This window comes from Apodemus sylvaticus, chromosome 7 (assembly GCF_947179515.1).
Source record: "Apodemus sylvaticus chromosome 7, mApoSyl1.1, whole genome shotgun sequence".
Classification (NCBI taxonomy): domain Eukaryota; kingdom Metazoa; phylum Chordata; class Mammalia; order Rodentia; family Muridae; genus Apodemus; species Apodemus sylvaticus.
Genome location: NC_067478.1, coordinates 68569944 through 68589053, shown reverse-complemented (window position 1 = coordinate 68589053; position 19110 = coordinate 68569944). Strand labels below are relative to the sequence as shown.

The 19110-nt window shown below is 43.5% G+C and overlaps 1 protein-coding gene across 1 annotated transcript in view; it reads right to left on the bottom strand.

Moving 5' to 3' along the window:
* Thsd4 (thrombospondin type 1 domain containing 4) overlaps window positions 1-19110 on the bottom strand; it is a 593810-nt gene that overhangs the window by 539998 nt on the left and 34702 nt on the right. Inside the window, exon 3 of the mRNA XM_052188134.1 lies at window positions 12257-12326. Within this exon, the coding sequence (XP_052044094.1) occupies window positions 12257-12326 (70 nt within the window). The remainder of the gene's footprint in view (window positions 1-12256; window positions 12327-19110) is intronic.

The window sequence follows — 19110 nt, the reverse complement described above, 5'->3', positions numbered from 1 at the left end:
TCAGTGACTTCTGATCTTACCGCAATGAGAGGTGTCTAACACAGAGACCCTGTCCTGGTCAGGACACAGGCAATGCTGTGCCTACTCTGCTCCACCTTACACCGCCTCCCTAGGGACAACAAGCAGTTATTATCCCAACTATTAAAAATGGAGACCTGAGGTGTCGGTTTGCTCTCAGTGAGGAAGTGACTCAGCTTCCAGGCCTGCCGTGTGATTCCTGAACTAAAGCCCTGAAGATGGACTCCTCTGCCCAGCACAGAGCATCACAACACCAAGTTCTACACTCACTGCTGTTTTGTTAGTAGAAGCAAACGTGATTTTTTTTTCCTGCAACCGGACTTGAATCCACAAGTTCAGCATAACAAGAATGAGTGGGCGCTGGACCCTCTCTTAACGAGGCCTTCTTGACTATGACTTTCCTTACTTTTCAGAAGTGACTGGTCATTTTGGTGACATTAGACACAGAATGCTTAACAAAGAGCAGCTGGAGAGGACCCAGTGGCTGCTTCGGGATCCACTTCTAGCTCTGTATAACTCTGCAGCTGGATACTTGCCTGTTAAGAGCACGCCTTGCACTTTGAAGGGTGTCTCTTGTTTCTTGGTCACTTCCAAAGGACAATCCAATGTCTCTCCAGAGACGCTGATTGTCATACCATCAATGGCATTAGATTCAACACATTGGCTTTCTGCTTTTTCTCCACTGAGTCACATGTTCGTGAGGGGTGTGTGTGACTGGGTGGCATGCACAAGTATGTATGTGCACAGAAGTCAAAGGGCAACCTTGAGTGCTAGTTCTGAGGCATCATCTAACTTTAAGACCAGGTCTATATTAAACAGGGTTCCCTAGAGGAACACAGCCAATGAGTATATGCTGAAAGAGAATTTGTTAGATTGGTTTATGGGATCCTTGGGGTAGTCCAACAGTGCTGGCTTACAATGGAGAGGCCATGAGTGTGCTGCTCAGCTGGTGCCTGAGGCTTGGAGGCTTCCTGAAGGGCCGCTGGTCTTTGGTTCATGTTAGGAGCCTGACGGAGCTGGTTCTAATGTCATCAAAGCAATGAGCAACGGCACCAAGAGGACAGACGAACTCACTGAAGAGAGTGTAGGCCAAGTGAGGCAAAGATGCCCTTCTTCCCCATCTCCTTATCTGGACCACTATTAACACTTAACAGAGGGTTTCCCCACATCTATTAAGGCAATCAGGACGGTCCTATCCAGATATGCCCAAAGCTCACCTGATGAAGGCAATCCCTGAAAGGACTCTTCCTTTGTGATTCCAGTTGTATTAAGTTGATGATTAGGCTAACCACCACACTCTCTCAGCAGCTAGGTTAGCCTAATGGACGACCAAACTTCTAGAGCTCCACCTATCTCCCTCTTCCATCCCATCATTGATAGAATTACAGGCTCATGCCACAGGTGCCCAGCTTTTTAACAGGAGCTGAAGATCCAAACTCAAGTTCTCATGCTTACAAGACAAAGGTTTTATGCAAAGGGGCAATGACATGTCCCTGGCCCCTTCACTGACGTTTTTAATTGAGGATTAATATGCATAAAGCCATAAGGTCTGTTCATTGTAAATATATGGAGTTTTAGCCTTCCAAAACCTGTATAGACTCCAGCTGTGCCAAGGGTTAGAGTATTTCTAATACCCTGGAATGTTCCCGATGCCCTTACCAGTCACTAGCCACTCCCACACCCACTGATACCTAAGGTTCTCATCATATAGACTCCTGTTATATTACCTTGTGATCATGTACAATCACCTATTTGTTTGTAAACTAAATATAAATGGAATCACACTACAGGTCCCTTTGTATTTAGGTTCTTGTAGTCAATATAAAGACTAGAAAATTCTTTCATTTGTTAAAACTAGAGAGATAGCTCAGTGGTTAAGAGCACACTGGGAGTTCACTTCCCAGCACCCACATCAGGGGGGTCACAAATTTAAGTCCAGTTCCAGGGGATCTTGAGCCTTCTTTTGGCCTCTGTGGGTGCCTGCACATATATGCACATAACTACCTCCTACACACACATGCACACACAACTACACACATGCACACCAAAAAATACTTTAAAAGTCCTTTAAAGTCATTTCTTTCATTTGTTACTTGCAACATAAGTAGTTTTTATCAAGAGTTCCATTGAGGTATAATTGACCTATAATAAACTATCCAAAAACTGCACAATTTGATGTTGTCTCAGTCCTATCTATTCATGATACCCCCATCACAATCACAATATGCAAATTTCTATCATTCTAAAAATCTTCTCGCCCCTTAGCTATCATCTCTCCCTCCCTTACTTCCAACCCTCACAAACATGAACTATCCTGTCCTTAGGATATTGGCCATTTTTATATTTTTTCAAAAAGGTGACTACTCAAGTCATTGGTCCATTTATGAATCTGGTTGTTTTGTTGATGGGTTGTAAGAGTTCCCTGTGTGTTCTTAATATCAATCTCTTACCAGAAAAACATGGTTCACAAAGAATTTTCCCAATCTATGATTGTCCTTAGATCCTATTGGCTTTGAGGCATAATTTTTATTTTTAAAAAATATTTATTTTGCCTAAGTGGAAGTGTATTCATGTGTACACTGCCCAAGGAGGCCAGAGGATGGCATCAGATCCCTGGAACTGGAGTTACGAAAAGTTGTGAGCCAGTGTGTGTGCCGATGAGCCTGGAGGCTCTACTGGAACGGCCTGCACTCTCAACAGATGAGCCATCCCCACAGCTGCAACACTCGCTAATGTCATTATTGACCAATTTGTCTAAATGTCTTTTGTCATTGTACCTGTGATACCACATCTAGGAAATCACTTCAAATCCACTGTGGTGAAGAGTTTCTCCTATTCTTTCTTCTAAGACAGCGGTTCTCAACCTTCCTAATGCTAAGACCCTTTGACACAGTTCCTCATCTTGTGGTGACCCCAGCCATAAAATTATTTTGTTCCTACTTCATAACCGTCCATTTGACACTCTTATGAATAGCTATGTAAATATATGATATGCAACCCCTGTGAAAGGGTCCTTCGACCCTCAAAGGATTGAAAACTGTTGCTCTAAGACTTTTGTATCTTCCAGCCTTAAATTTAGGTGCTTGTTCCATGTTGAGTTGTTGCTGCATATGGTGTGAATGTTGCCTCAACGCCACTCTTCTGTATGTGGATATCCAGTGTTCCCAGAATCACTTGCTAAACAGATGCTCCATTTCCCACTGAATGACCTTGGCACCCTTGGGAAAGTCACATGAGTGCAAGATGCTCAAGCTCTGTTTCTGGACTTCCTGTTCTGTCCACCATTGCTGTGTCTGTGCTCATGCAGTACTGTCCTGGTTTGATCAATGTAAGTCTGAAATAAAAAAAGAACATGACCTCTGGCTTTGTTCTTTTCTCAAGATTGCTTTGGCTATATTTATTGTCTTGAAATTCCATATAAATTTTAGAGTGACATTTTTATTTCTATAAAAACATTGCATTTTTTATAGCTATACTATTCACAGTCGATTCAGAGATGGCTTTGGGTAGTCCTGACATCACAGGCACAGTGAGCCTTCCAGTCCATGAACATGGGTCTTTGCATTATCGATGTCTGCTTCAGTTCCAGCCACACACTGCAGCATCACTGCTCAAGGCCTCACCTCCTTGATCAACGTCCTGTTTTGACCAGTTGTTTTCACTGTGTAGATACCCAGGTTATCTTCGTGTTGCTGACTGGGTATCTTGTTGTTTTGCCAGGTGCACTTGTGAATTCAGAAATTACTTTCTTTCTCTTCCAGTCTGAGTGCCTTCTCTTTCTTTTCCTTGCCCAAGGCCTCTTCTTAGAGCTCCCAGTTCTGTGTTGAAGAGAAGTGGCAAAAATGGGGGGGGGGGGTTCTACCTGTTCTAGCTCTTAAATGAGAACCATTCTCTCTTTCACCATTGAGTGGTGTTGTTCTTTTAATATATGGCCTTTATTATGGTAAAGGAAATTCCTTCTACTCCTAATTTGTTCAGCTTGAATTAATTCATATACTATTATACAAAAAGAGTAAAGTCCACATTTTGGCATATGGCTATCTAATAATTCCAGTATGATATTAAATTGGCTACATAAAGCTATAAATCAAAACTCAGTTTTTCATATATATGTGGATGGATTTTTATACTCCATTCTGTCCCATTATCTATTTGCCTCTCCCTATGCCAATAATATACTATCTTTATAATGATCACCCTACCTGATAAGATAAATATATAAATCTTACAATTAAAAAAAAACACTAGTTTTGCTTATCTGAAGTCCTGTGCATTTCTATGGGGATTTTGAAATCATTTTGTCAACTGCAGCAAAAACATCTGCTGAAAATTGCATTAGAATGATGTCAAAGTTATAGATCAACCTGGGAAGACTGCCTATCTCAATATGAAGTTTCTTCAGTCATAAACATTGCATATTTCTCTGTTGATTTAAGTATTTTTAGGGTTCTGTTTTATTTCCTTTTGGGTCATAAGCTGTTCTGTATTGTTGTTTGATAAGTTTAGGGTATCTAATTCTATGACTAACTTATCAAATTTAACTTACCCAATTTAACATTCAAGAAATACGATACCATTTGGCACACAGAACAGAAAGTACCTCATGGTGTTAAATGTATCCTTTCCTGGGATTTATTCTGTTGCTTTACATTTTTAAAGCATATGTTATAAACCCTATAACTAAGAGTTATTCTTATTTAGACTCAATCTTTGAGAGACACTTTAAAAAATCTTCATGCATATACATAGCAATATTTTAGTCAAAGACAGACACATATGATAGTGGTCCCATGAGACTCTCTTGCCCATGGTGTCCTAGCCAACTCAGCTTTTCTAAGTACAATCTATGGTATTAGCATAATGGTGTGATGACCTAGCACATTCCTCAGAACACATTCTGCTTCACACATGGTGCACTATAGTATTTAAAGTGTTCTTATCTTTGGTCTATTCATTTCTTTATGTGGACCTAAATTTTTATCTTCTATCTTCATTCTGTCTACAGAACTTCCTTTAGGAATAGCAAGATGGTCAGAGTAAAGTTTGCCATGCAAACTTGGTGATCTGAGTCAGACCCATGTAAACGTAAAAGAAGAAATTACAAAGTTGTTCTCTGACCCTCACATGTACACTGTGCCACGTGTATTCATAGGCACACATTGCACACACACACACACACACCAAATGGTTGGAGTTCCTTACCAACATTATTTTTGAGACGGAGTATTGCTAACATAACCCAAGCTGATCTTGAGTCCTCCCTCTTAGTCTCCCAAGGGCTGGAGCTACAGACCTGTACACCATGTCCAACTTCCTCCAATAATTGACAGGGGAGCACCGTGTGCCATTTGTATATTTTAAAGTGTATTTGTTTCATCTTCATTTTGCTTAGTATACAATCCTGCATTCACAGCTTTATTCTTTCAATACTGCAAAGATGCTACTGCGCTGGTGTAGTGAGAAGACACAGGAACCTATTCTCCCCCTTAACCTTGCTCCTGTGTATATAACACGACCTCCTTACTCTTCTAGGGGCTTCACATTTCCCTCTTTACCATTCTCCTCACAGGCAGTTTGATTACAATTGATACCAATTTCTTCACATTTCCAACGCTTGAAATTCAATGCTATTGTTGGCTCATAATTTTGCTTTATACATTTAAAAATTTTCCTATTTCTTTCAAGCGTTTTTTTTTCTGTCTCCCCACATCTTCTCTCCTTTTGGTGCCCCGACTACAAGTTGGTCGTGCCTGAAATTACTGATGTTCTGTCCATCTGTCCGAAACTCTTTTTCCTGTGTTTCATTTTGTAGAAAATTTTCATCCCATATTCAAATCTGCTTCATTTTTCTTCTGTAAACATTGAGTCTGTGTGTCACCCTACCCACTGTATCTTTCTAATTGCTGTTTGCATCTCAAAAAGTCTGACTTAGGTATTTTGTGTCTCCCAGGCCTCTGCTGAGCTTTCTGAACATATGGAATACCGCTGCAGTGGGTTCCAATATTCTTACTGTCAAACTCTAAAGCGCATGCCCATCTCCCCAAGTTGGTCACAGATGACTGATTATTCTGCTTATATCTGCTTCTGTATATGCATGGTAGTGGCTCAACTCACTGCTAGGCAGCCTGGGCTTGACCACAACTAGTGCTGGGCATTCTTAGAGTCCTAAATTCTTTTATTTCAGTGCATAGGAGTTAACCAGTGCTGTAGACATGCTAGGCGAGCAAGTTGCCAATGAGCTAGCCTGTGGTTCCACAGAGTCTTCTACTTTTGAGCTTTACACTAGGATATGATTGAGTTTTAAGACCCAATTAGATCCTTTGAGGCACAGTTTTGGGTGACTTAAACCCCAACACTGAAGAAAGACTTTTTTTAGGTCTTCTACAGTATCTTTTAGATTGAGTTTTCAAAGCCCAGCCACCAGAGTGGCCTGTATCCCTACTTCTAAGTGAACACTAAGCATTATTTTCTTTCATTATTTCCAGGTGCTGTTTCCTCAGCCTCAGATGTTTTCCTCACAGGCTGTTGCCCTGCCCAGCTCTAAGGCCCTCCTTCTGGGAGTCCTGTCCTCTCTGACCCTCCACCTCAGATTCACACCACTCTGGTCTTCTCACGCAGTCTAACAGCTTCTGCCTAGACTCTACCCAGGGCAGGAAACTCTCCCAGGGCAGTCAGCTGGGAACTCTTATAGGGACTTGGGGGCAGATTAGTCAATTTCCAGTCTGTTAGGTGTCCCTGTCTTTCATTGCCTAAAGTCCAAGAACTCCACCAATGCTTCCAGGCATTTGGGGTTGTTTCTGCTGAAAGGGTACATCTACTCCCAGCTGCTCATCCTGATGGGAAACAAGCTCACTTCTGTTGTCATGGTTGTTTGCCTTACACATTAATGTACTGACATCTCCTGACCATCCTTTTGCTGGTGGGCTTTTAGGGTGTGTCCAGCCTGCAGTTATCATAAACCAAATGGCTATGATCATTATTACTTGTGTGTTCTAGTGCACATGTGTTTGCTTCTCCAGGGTAAGGGCCTAGAACTAATAGGTGAATAGGCAGGTCACATAAAAATAAAGATGGTGAAGGTTTCAAAGTGGTTCCCATTTTCAGGTTCTGCAGTTCTGACAGGTCCTGTCCTCAGAACCCTTGTCCTGTCAGCATGTTCATTGTAGCAGCCACGGCAGTGGCATCTCAAGACCTTAATACATCTTCATCCAGGACAGATGATTCTCACCAACCACCTTTGCACACACTTAGGGACCATTTGGGTGTTCTCTTATATGGGCTGTCTCTTCAATACTTCATTCATTTAAAAAATATTTTAGTGTGTGTGTGTGTGTGTGTGTGTGTGTGCGCGCGCGCACACGCGCGCGCGCACGCGTGCATGTGTGTTGTGACCTCCACAACACACAAGTGGAGGTCATAGGATACCCCTTGGGAGTCAGAGTCAGAGACACCCCTCCACAACTGAAAGATCCAAACAGCTATTTTCTGCCCCGCCCAACCCCTCTGTGAGATGAAGGATCACGTGGGTCATCAGGCTTGCCCAGCAAATCCTTTATCCTCTGAGTCATCTGCCTTCCCTGTTTTATCCATTTGTAAATTGGTTTGTTCAACTCTTCTTAATGATCAACAAAGCTCCGTTGTATATTCCAAACAGAAATCTCCCATTAAGCACAACATTATGACCTATCTTCACCTGAATTATATACTTTGCCCTTTTGTGGCATTTTGATTTTCTTAAGTATTCAACTTCAACACAGTATAATCCTTTTCTACTTTATGTATCTGTTTCTGGTTGTTTTTTTTTTTTTTTCTATAGTTCCTGCCTTCTGAGCAGGTGCTCTGCCCTGAGCTGTCCCCTCAGATTTCTAGGTTATTTAAGTGTTCGTCTACCTCCAATCACAAAGATATCCTTTTACACTTTCTCTTAGAAACACTCGTTTTTCCAAGGCATTGAGAATATGAGCAGTCTTTTGTAACTGAAAGCTTTTTGTTCTTCCACAGGCTTTCAGCTCAGCATCCAACCAGGGGACATGGTTGCAAGGGTATTTAGAGTTCTTGGCTGCACATCCTCCGGATTCAGCGCTGCCTATGACCTATCCTGAGGTCCCTACTTGCATCATGACCCGCTTATCAGCTAGCAAAGCAAATATTTTACTTCCCTCACTCCATTCTGTAGTGTCCCTGTTCTGTTTGTTTGAAAGTTTCTATAAACACCGGGCTACAGAGCGGCTGCCTTTGGCCAGCAGCCCCGGCGGCGGCGGGGAGTTTGTATTTCCTTCCTCCTGCTTTCTTCACTTTCTACATTCTCTACAGTAAATGAGAGATTTAAATTAAAAAAATAAACTTAATCACTGAGCAATTAAAATGAATTGCATTTCCACGTCTAGAAGCTGAAAGACACCGCACTGGGGCTGAGAAGATGGCTCAGCTTATAAACTGCCTGCTGCACAAAGCGTGAGGATGCAGCCGGCATCTGTGCAAAGCTGGGCATGGTGGTGCATGTTTGCAACCCTGCGGCAGGGGAGTTAGAGACAGGAGCATCCTGGGGGTTCATTGTCCAGACTGCTTAGCCCAATCAGCAACAGACAGTGAGAACCCTGTCTCCAAAAAAAATAAAAAATAAAAAAATAAAATAAAAAAAATTAAAAAAGGGTAAAAACATACAAGATTAACTTCCACCCTCTACACACAAGCGCATACAGACAAATAAACCCACACACACACACACACACACACACTCCCTCTAAAATGACCATCATCTGCTAAGTATCAGCAATTAATGGGTAAGCAGTCCTTTGTGGGGTTGTTAATTCTGCCAGAATAGGAGGCCTTCTGCATAGAAACATCTGGAAAGAGCTACTTACACTCTGCACCAGGTCCCCTCCTGTATTATTACATAGGACAGTTCTAAAGAGATGTAGCCAGTCACCCGAACAGCACTGAGACGTGCATAGTTTACTTGACAGCATTTACAAATTATGTCTCTTGGTCGGAATAACTTACGCTATGGAAATGCTTCCACATGCTAAAGTTGGACACAGCACAGTAACAAGAAAGGAGGGCTTTGGAGTAGCTGGCTTTCATACATACAGTTGACTATAATATGTGCAAATTAATAACTCTGTCCCTAAAAATTTGACCTTATGGATTTATAATTCTTTCTGCTCTTCTCTGCTAACAATCAAAAAGGGCAAATTTTACCACAAAACAATAGCTCAGTGAGAATTCAATTATGAATGTATTTATGTAATAAAAACAACTGAATAGCAATTGTAAATATTTTAATGTAAAACTTTGATTTTTCTACCAATTCCATTGTCTCTTCTCAAAAGAAGATCCACTTTCAAATTCTAAAATACATGTGTGTATGTATGTATGCACATGTGTATGTGTGTGTGTGTGTGTGTTCCTGTGTATGTGCACATGGGTGCCCTGTGTGTGGTATGCGCAGGTAAGGGAAAAACCTCAGGCACTGCTCTCAGTTACTATCCACCATTTTATTTTTTGACACCCAGTCTCTCACTAATCTGAAGTTCACCAAGTGGGCTATGGTGGCTGGTCGGGAGCTCCAGTCATGCCCCTGTCCTTGTCTGCCAATGGTGGGATTACAAGGGTGTGCCTTCACTCCTAGATTTTTAAGGAAGGGTTCTTGGGATCCAACTCAGGCACCCCACTGAACAAACAGCATCCTGAGCCCACAGTTAATTTCTTTCCATCCTGACTTTAGAGCAGAGGTTAGCAATCTTGGGCCCACCAGCCAAATCCAGCTCACCACCTATTTTTATAAACAAAGCTTTACTGGCTCACAGCTAGACTATTCATTTACACAGTACCTCTGGCTGCCTCCCCCACCATGCACAGTTAAATGATTGTGACAGAAAGCATGGCCCAGAAAGACTTAAAGCATTGGGCAGCTCTTTGTAGACAATGTTGCAGCCCAGTTAATAAGCATTTCCTCGATCTCATCTCTTCATGGACACACTGTTGCAAGTCCAGTTAATGAGCATTTCCTTAGTCATCCTCCTGCCTGCCTAAGTGGATGCTACTACTGCCAGCCCTGCTTTTACTGCCAGGTTTTGGGGGATCCCCAGAATGACAGCCACAGTCACAAAAAAAAGCTCTAAGAAAACATTGAAAAGCAACCTAGCACCCAAAGAAACCCACGTGGCCTTCTTTTCTTGGATGGACGGCAAGAACCCTGGCAGCCAAGACACGTGTGTTTATTATGTGCAACAACTGCTCTGAAATGTCTTTCTCCCCGAGTGAAGAAATCTATAAATGTCAAGAGGCGGGGTAACTAGCCTTCAACTGCAAAGTTCTTAATAATACTTTGATGAGGAGGTGCTATATACTAAGATATGATACTGTGTTTTAAATTCAATGTACTAAAGCAACTAATAAACCTTTCTTTTCCTGTTATCAGGAAAAAGAAAATACTTGAGATAGATGGGGGGAGGGGACAAGATGGTTCAGCAGATAATGATGCTTTGTACCAAGGCTGATGGCCTGAGTTCAGTCCCAGGACCACACAGTGGATGAGCTGACTCATGGGCTGTCCTCTGATCTCCACATGTGTGCCTTGGCACGGATGACCCATACATACACATACACATACAGTAACACTTATTTGGGAACCTTTTACCCTGACATTTAATGTATTTATCATTCAGGTATCTTAAAAAACAAAAGAAGATGACAAAATAATTTAATTATTTATAAACTATTTTTAGCTATGATTATGTATCTGAACATCAAGAAAACAATGAAAAAGAACACCCTTAGGGCAAGTCAGCTTGCCCTATAATACTAAGCATTAATGATTGAAAACACAATAATATTTTTTCAAACCTTCTCCCTATTGAAATTATGACTATGGGTGAGATGATAGAATGAGAAGCTGCAAATTTCCAGATCAATCTTGCAAAATGATGTTTGGACCTTGGCCAAGTCGCAATCGCTTTATTAGTCATTCAACAAAGTACTGGGCTGGGCACCTAACCATGCCAGGCTCTACTCTAGAGTCAAAGCAGTGTGTGAGGAGCACTGGCATGGCGCTGACTGGCCCGTGGGGAACAAGGCACCACAGAGGCTTCTACCTGGTCCAGAAAAGCAGAACGCAACCCCCAGATCGAAAAGAAATTAGATAAATCAGATGAGAATGCCAACAGCTGACGGGGGGAGGGCCAAGCTGTGGCACGCCTTCCTTTCCCAGTTCACGGTTGATTCTGAACTTCCCCTGTGAAAGCCCCATCCTAGCAAAGGTCCTGCCAGCTCAAAGCCATCGACACCAATGGCTGCTCCCCTCTCAGGACCCAGGGAGCTGACAGAGCCTTGAGCTCCTTTGTTGGAGTGTCATTTGTCTTACTCCTCAAGAAGCACTGACAGAGGCCCTGCTCCATGACCAGGTATCTCCGAGCTGTGTCATGTACATGAGGCAGACGGAGCTTGGGGGGGAAATGAGTTCTTCATGTCCTATGGGCCCAGAAAGTCAGTCTCTGGGGACTGGATTCAAGGACCGTTGTCAACTTCCTAGACTGGTGGTTCGAAATCTTCCTAACACTGCGACTCTTTAATACAGCTCATGTTGTGGCGAGCCCCAAACACAAAATTATTTTTATTGCTGCTTCATGACTGTAATTTTGCTACTTTTATGAATTGTAATGTAAATATGTGATATGTAAGGTATCTTGTATGTAAGATATCTGCTTTGCAAACCCATGGGTTGAGAACCACTGGTCTAAGACCAAGCCACAGGGAAGCATCAACAGAAGATAGGCTGGGATAACAAAAAGTCAGGTCCTTCCTTCATTTTTTCCTTCCCAGATCCCTCCTGGCAGCAGAGACTGAGTCCTTCCATCAGGAATCACAGCTCCATATGGAAGGGGGAGGGTCCTCTCAAGCCACTTTAGCTTCTCCAACCTTCCCCTGCCTGGGGCCTACTGAAGGTGTGTTTGCACAGTGAGCAGGGCCTCTGCTTGTGAGCCTTTGCGGTGCCTTCCCACTCAACTCTAGGGACACAGACTGTAAGGTCAGCTCTGCTCTCAGACCAGAGCACTGGCTTCTTATCCAGGAACCTGGAAAAGATGCAAAGACGGCTGAGCATTCTAGAAACTGTGCTTCCACTCAGAATCAGCTGGTTCTCGCCTCCGGGCAGAAGGGAGATAAGGGAAGTGGCCACAGTGACCCCGCCCCCTCTGTCAGAGAAGCTCATTGGCTCTGGTGGCCAGGACTTACTTACCTTTCTGTGTTCAGTGGAGGGCTGTGGGCAGACAAGCTGAGAACCAAGCAGCAGGAGGGCACCCAGGGCACTAGGGGAAAAAAGAGCCACAGGCATGGACGTGAGCATGGTCCTGGCAGTACCTGGAGGGAAGCTGGCATCACCAGCCCCTTGCTGGAAGGGAGAGGTCAGACCACCCTGAGTCCTGAGGTAGACTCAAAGAAAATACAAAGGGAAAAGGAAATAGTCCCACACCAAGGAAGGCCGTGGCATGAGGGCACGTGTGGAGGTCAAATCCCCAACCTGTATATTTCAACAGCGCTTGTAGGTCTGAGATAACTTCTAGCAGCCTTCGTCACCACCCCCAGCCCCCTTTGTGAAAATGGAATAGCAACAGTAGTTGGCTCAGGGGTGTGGAGAGGACTGAGAAAGAAGGTCACAATCCTTCACACAGACCACAGCACAAACCAGTGTGTGTATGGGTTAGCAGGGAAATGTGGTCAGCATGAAGGAAGGGCCTCAAGTGCTGGCCCAGGCTTGCTTCAGCATCTGTAGCCCGGTGGTATCTCACATGCTCTTCATGGGTTGGATTAACTACCTTAAGCCTTACTGTCACTGCCCCTGACTAGAACTTGTCATCAAGCAAAGGGAAGATACGCTTTTTTTTTCTTGGTCTGGCCCAGAGGCAATAAAAAGCAGTATGATATACCTAGGCATGGATCCTGATGCTGCCAGTCCCACCTGGGTGATCCTGAGCAAGCTAGTATCTCTAAACATTAAATATTCTCATCTTCTGGGAAGATCACAGAAAATGAAAATGTGCAGGTAGGAAACTAGAGGAGATATGGGTGGGACCAGGGCTGGAGAGCTGGCTCAAGGAGCTAAAGATAACCACCCCAGAACTCACATTTTAACAAAGAGCCAGGTGTAGTGGTGAGCATGTACAATCCCAGGGTTGGAGAGGCAGAGACAGGACTCCTGCGGGGCTCTCTGGTAGCCAACCTAACGTGGCTACCCAGTGAGTCCCAAAGCCTGTGGACAACCTTGTCTGAAAAACAGGGGTACGGTACCTGAGAAATAGAACCTAAGACTATATTCTGGCTTTCACCTATGCATACACATGTTTGTGTGACACACACACACACACACACACACACACACACACACAGCGCGCGCGCGCGCGCGCGCGCACACACACATATATGAGAAGTTAAGTGCCCAGAGTCTGGGCTTCTAATCAACAATGCCAGTATTTTAAACAGTCTTGGATCACTGCATCTTTTGAATATTTTTAGTCCTTAACCCTAAAGGCATTTAAACTAAATTATACAGAAATTCCCAACCTTTCTGAGACCTCCATCACTGAGGGGTGCAAAACACTGTCCTGTCTAAAAAAGTTACTGTGTGGGACTGGGACACCCCAAACATACCTTCATTGCAACTTTTGATTTCGATTGTTTCATTTTTTTAAGAAATGTTTTCTAGTACAGTGCCTTATTCTAGATACCCCAGGCTGGGCTGGCATTCACTGGGAGTCCAGGCTAGCTTTGAACTCTCAGAAATCCTTCTACCTTGGCTTAGTCTTATCTGGGTGATCCCAGGCGTGCTAAAATCTCTAACCCACAAACATTCACAACTTCTGTGAGGGTCATGAAGCATGGTGCAGACGCAAACACACCCAATACAGGCAGTGATGTCAGAGGAGAGATGGTCTCAGTCCCTGCGGCTGGAGTCAGCTCATCTGGGAAAGCACTTGAGGTGTAAGCGTGAAGACTACACTTGCATCTCCAAAACCTCAGTAAAAAAGAGGCATGGTGGCACAGGCTTGGGTTTGTCTTCTGTTTTTTCCTTGCATTTAAAATATTCTTTCTCACATAATATATCCTGATCACCTGATTGCAGCTTCCCCTCCATCTACTCTTCCCAGTTCCTCCCCACCTTGCCTCCCATGTCTCTCTCTCTGTGTCTCTGCATATTGTCTGACTGAGGGTATCTCTATCTAGGTTTGTCCCCCTCTGCATCAGGAGGAAGCCTCTCTGCTGATGCTGAACAAGGCAATGGTTTATGACTATAGCAGAATGTCACTGGGAGTCATTTTATTACTACTGGGTTTTTTCTCTTCTTTTTTGTTAAACCAGTAGCATCTGGATTTACCCTAGGTCCTTGAGCCACCTAGTCTTAGACTCTTGGTCACCCAAGCAGTGCCAGGTATGAGTTCCATCTTGTGAAATGGGCCTTTAGTCAAATCAGATATTGGTTGGTTACTCTCATAAGCTTTGTGCCACCATTGCCCTAGTATACTTTGCTGGCAGGACACCACTGTAGATCAAAGGGTTTGTGGGCAGGTTGGTGTTTGCATCTCCCTTATGCTCTCATGTGCCAAGGCATGAAGAGTACCTTCCTGTACCAAAGATGCTAGAACGTAGGGGTGAAGGCTCTGGGTAGGGACCAGCCTGACTATTCCAGATGAATGAGTTGTTAGGAGTTGTCTTCAGCAATGGGGCCTTGATGTCAGTCTATAGACAGCAACCCATAGTCTTGGCAACAGCCTGGGTTGTTTGGAGGGGTTCTCATGAGACAACCCCCTTTCACCAACAATTCAATTAAATTTAACACAATCCCAGTAGTGGAAGCTTTATATCTTCCAGTACTCAAAATGTCTTCACAAGAGAAAAGATGGCCAGTTGGGACTCTGTTGTACCGATTATTCGGTGATTTCATTTAGATCACCCTTATATATGTATGCATGTGCTTGTGTGTGTGTGTGTGTGTGTGTGTGTAGTTTCTACTATATTAGGTTTCCATACTACCCTTCAAATGCCCCTTAATTTTAACTGTTTCTCCATCAACCCCCTCTTCCCTCTCACTCCATACCTAACTTCCATCCCAGCCTCCCTACCCATCCATAATTACCTATTCTATTTCTCCTTCTTAAGGAGATCTATGTGTTCCCTCTAGTCCTACAGTATACCTACTCTGTGGTTGCAGCTTGGTTATCATTAACCAAACAGCTAATTTCCACAAATAAGTGAATACATGTCAAATTTGTCTTTCTGGTCTGGGATATCTCACTCAGGGTGGCATTTTTCTAGTTCTATACATATGTCTACAAATTTCATGATGTCATTTTTTTTAATGGCTGAGTAGTGCTCTGTCGTGTAAATGGACCACATTTTCTTTATCCATTTTTCGGTTGAGAGACATCTAAGTTGTGTCCAGTTTCTAGCTATCATGAATAGAGGAGCGATGGACATGGGTGAGCAAGTGTCTCTGTGGTAGGATAAAGTGTCCTTTGGGTGTATGCCCAAGAATGGTATAGTTGGATCTTGAAGTAGACTGATTCCCAGTTTCCAAAAGAACTGCCACACTTATTTCCAAGGTGGCTATACAAGTCTACACTTCCACCAGCAATGCATAAGTGGTCCTCTTACTCCACACATCTTTGCCAGCATGAGCTGTCAGGGTTTTGTGTTTTTTGGTTTTTTGATTTGTTTTGTTTTGTTGTCGTTGTTGCTGTTGATCTTATCCATTCTAACAGGTGCAAGATGAAACCTCAAAGTAGTTTTTATTTACATTTCTCTCATGGCTAAGGATGTGGAAAATGTCTTTAAGTGTTTCTCAGCCATTTGTATTACTTCTTCTGAGATTTCACTGTTTAGATCTGTACCCCATTTTTAATTGGACTGTTTTCTTGATATCTAGTTTCTTGAGTTCTTTATACATTTTTAGATATTAGTTCTCCATCAGATATGTAAATGGCAAAATAAATAAATAAGAGAAGAAAGAAAGAAAGAAAGAAAGAAAGAAAGAAAGAAAGAAAGAAAAAAGACAGAATTTCTCCATTCTGTAGGCTGCATGGCATGGATTTGTAATTCCAGTACTAGGAAGGGAGAGGCGGGAGGGCCTAAGGACTTTCTGGGTAGCCAGCCTAGCCAAAATGGCCATTTTATCTCTGTGTGAATCCCTATCTCAAACAGTTCCTAGCAATGACATCCTTATATGTACACACATTTATATAAACACACTTATATACATACATGTATGTGTATACACACACACACACACACACACACACACACACAGAGCCATGGACCAGAAAAGCCACCCAACATGTATTCGGGTGCAAGGAGAAACATCTGGAGATTGGCTCCCCAGACAGTTGGGAGAAGATGGTACTTTCTACTTCTATCCCCACTATACTTAGTTTACCCAAGAAGTAAAAAACACACACCTCTCAGCTTGGGAGCATAGGTCCCCAGGTTGCAGGACCTTGGCTAATCACATTCTTTCCCATGCCTCAGTTGCCCAAGTCTGTAAAATGGGGATAATAAAGCCTATCCATGCTGTCTCAAGGAAGCTAATGTTTAGGAACATACACTTTGAACCTGTGCCTGCAAGTGAGCATAATTTCTATTCTAGCCCAGCACTGTTTACTCTTTTCAAAGGAAGCTGGATTGGTGTGCTTCATCACAAAGACAAACAGCAGCTCCATAAAAGGGCCATAGCTCAGTCCTCAGAGCCCTTGGCTCACACAGTAGCCAGGTGTGTGCAGTGCCAATGGGCGCAGTTCTACCCAACCACTGATTCCAGACTGCTCTGGAGCATTCACAGGGACAAGCAGGAGCCAGAGATTCTATGTCTTCCGGTCTCAGAAGAACTTACTCCAAGGTTGCCTGTCCATTCCACCTCGTCCCCTCAGCTTCCCAGGGCTCTGCTTAGAGTTTCTTTTGCCTCCTGTGAGACTTTATAGTTACTGCACAGAACGACTCCATCTTCCAGCCAAGACTAGTTCTTTTCACCCAAAATGACTCTTGTTAACATTCACCCATCACTCTCCTCACATTAGAAAGTATCTCAGGGCTGGGGAGATATCACAGAGAAAAGAGTGCTTATCCCTCAAGCACAGGCCCTGAGTTCAGGCCCTAGAGCCTGAGCAGAGAGCTAGGCAAGTTTGCTCTCCCTTGGAATGCCAGAGCGCTGGGGAAGCAGAGACACACAGGTTTCTGTGACTTAGTGGCCAGCCAGCCAGCAAAGCATACTCCAGTGAGCTCCATGCCAGTGAGAAACGCACACACAGACGCACAGACACACAGACACACAGACACAAATCACATACACAGACACACAGACACACAGACACAACTCACATACACAGACATGTACTTCCACTCACATACACCTCCACATACATAATATACATTGACATACATGTAAAAACCTCTACACATATGCATACACCATGCACACAAACACACACACACACACACACACAGATTGTAGCATGAAACTGGAGGGGGGGGCAACAATTTTGTCTCAGTCTTATCCCCAGTACCTAGCAGAGTGATGACACAGAAAGTGCTTGATACATTGATACTCAATGAATGTGTTGAATTAATGAATAGTGCACTGAATTAATGAATGGTGCCTCACATTCAGATAACCGCTGAAATTGTAGACAGATGAAAATCATGAGAATGAACAAATTTTATAATATCCAAAATAACTTCTTAAATGTCCTTTTATAAATGTTCTTTGTTTAAAAGAAGGGTTTTTAGGGTTTTTTTCTATATGACACCCACCCAAAATCTCACCAGACTTCCAAGAGACATGTTTGCTGATGTGTCTCATTTCAAAGATACAGCATGAGTTACATTTAGATGCTCCGGTGTCTCTTCCCTTCACTAGCTGGGCCCTGGAGAAGCTCAAACACAGAGGAATCCCCAACAAAATCATTGTGGGATAAAATCTTAGCTATTAAATAGGCTCTGCTCTGAATGGAATAAAATAAATTCCCCCAGAGGGGAAATTATTCTTTGGGCTGCAATAACAGCAGTCGGAGCAATATATAACCCCAGGGGCCAGGAAGCTCTGCCAAAGGCTGAAGGCTTCCACCCCAGCTCAGCAGAGGCTGTCGTGGGCTACCCAACCCTGCTCACACATACCTCACCAGCTGATAGTCTATCTCTGTGCCCACACTTCATCCAAACACAGGACAACCCGGTGCAAACCCCTGCTCCTCCTGACCCCATTCCAGATGACTGCTGGGGAATGGGGGATCATGTATGTTTCTGTGTGAGGCTCCTGGGTTATTTAACTTGGATAGTTTGCTTTGGCAAAGGGCTCTCAGCTTGCAACGTTCTGACAGATTGAAAGCTACCAGGACCTTTGGCAAATAAGTCAGAAGCTCCCCTCAATATGGAAGTGAAGAGTCATATACTTCCTAAGACTTTGTGATCCACCTTGCAGTCAAAACTACCTAATATTTCACACACACACACACACACACACACACACACACACACACGAGGGGGGAAGGGGAAAGGGAGAGGGGAGAGAGAGGCAGGCAGGCCATTTGTCCACTGCTGGAATAGATTTCAAACACTCTATGAAAAAGTAATGCTTTGTGAAATGGTACAAGATTTACATCACAGAACTAGGGCTCTAGGCTTCTGTATTTGCCTTGGCCAACTCTGATCCCCTCACCCCACACCCACCCATCCAACCCCAGCACGGGCTGTATCTCCACACTGCCTAAGCCACATCCCCTCAATGGGCTCAACACCATTTGAGCATCTCAAATACCCAAACCAGGGAAACGGGTGGGAAATCCCCCTTCATTTCTTCTCTCCTTCTGTTAATTCAACCCAAGAGCTACACTGGGAATGACCTAGAATTAAATCAACCTGTGCCAAAATCTCAGCAATGACATGCAATCCCCACCTAGGGTGGCCACGGCCTCCGCTCCAACACTGTCAGACACCGTAAGTGCCCGGGGACAACAGTATCATCTCTACAAACTAACCACTTGCTGTTTTAATATATCCATGTTCTTTTCCAAGGCCAATCTTACCTACATAAAAAGTTCTAGGCCATCT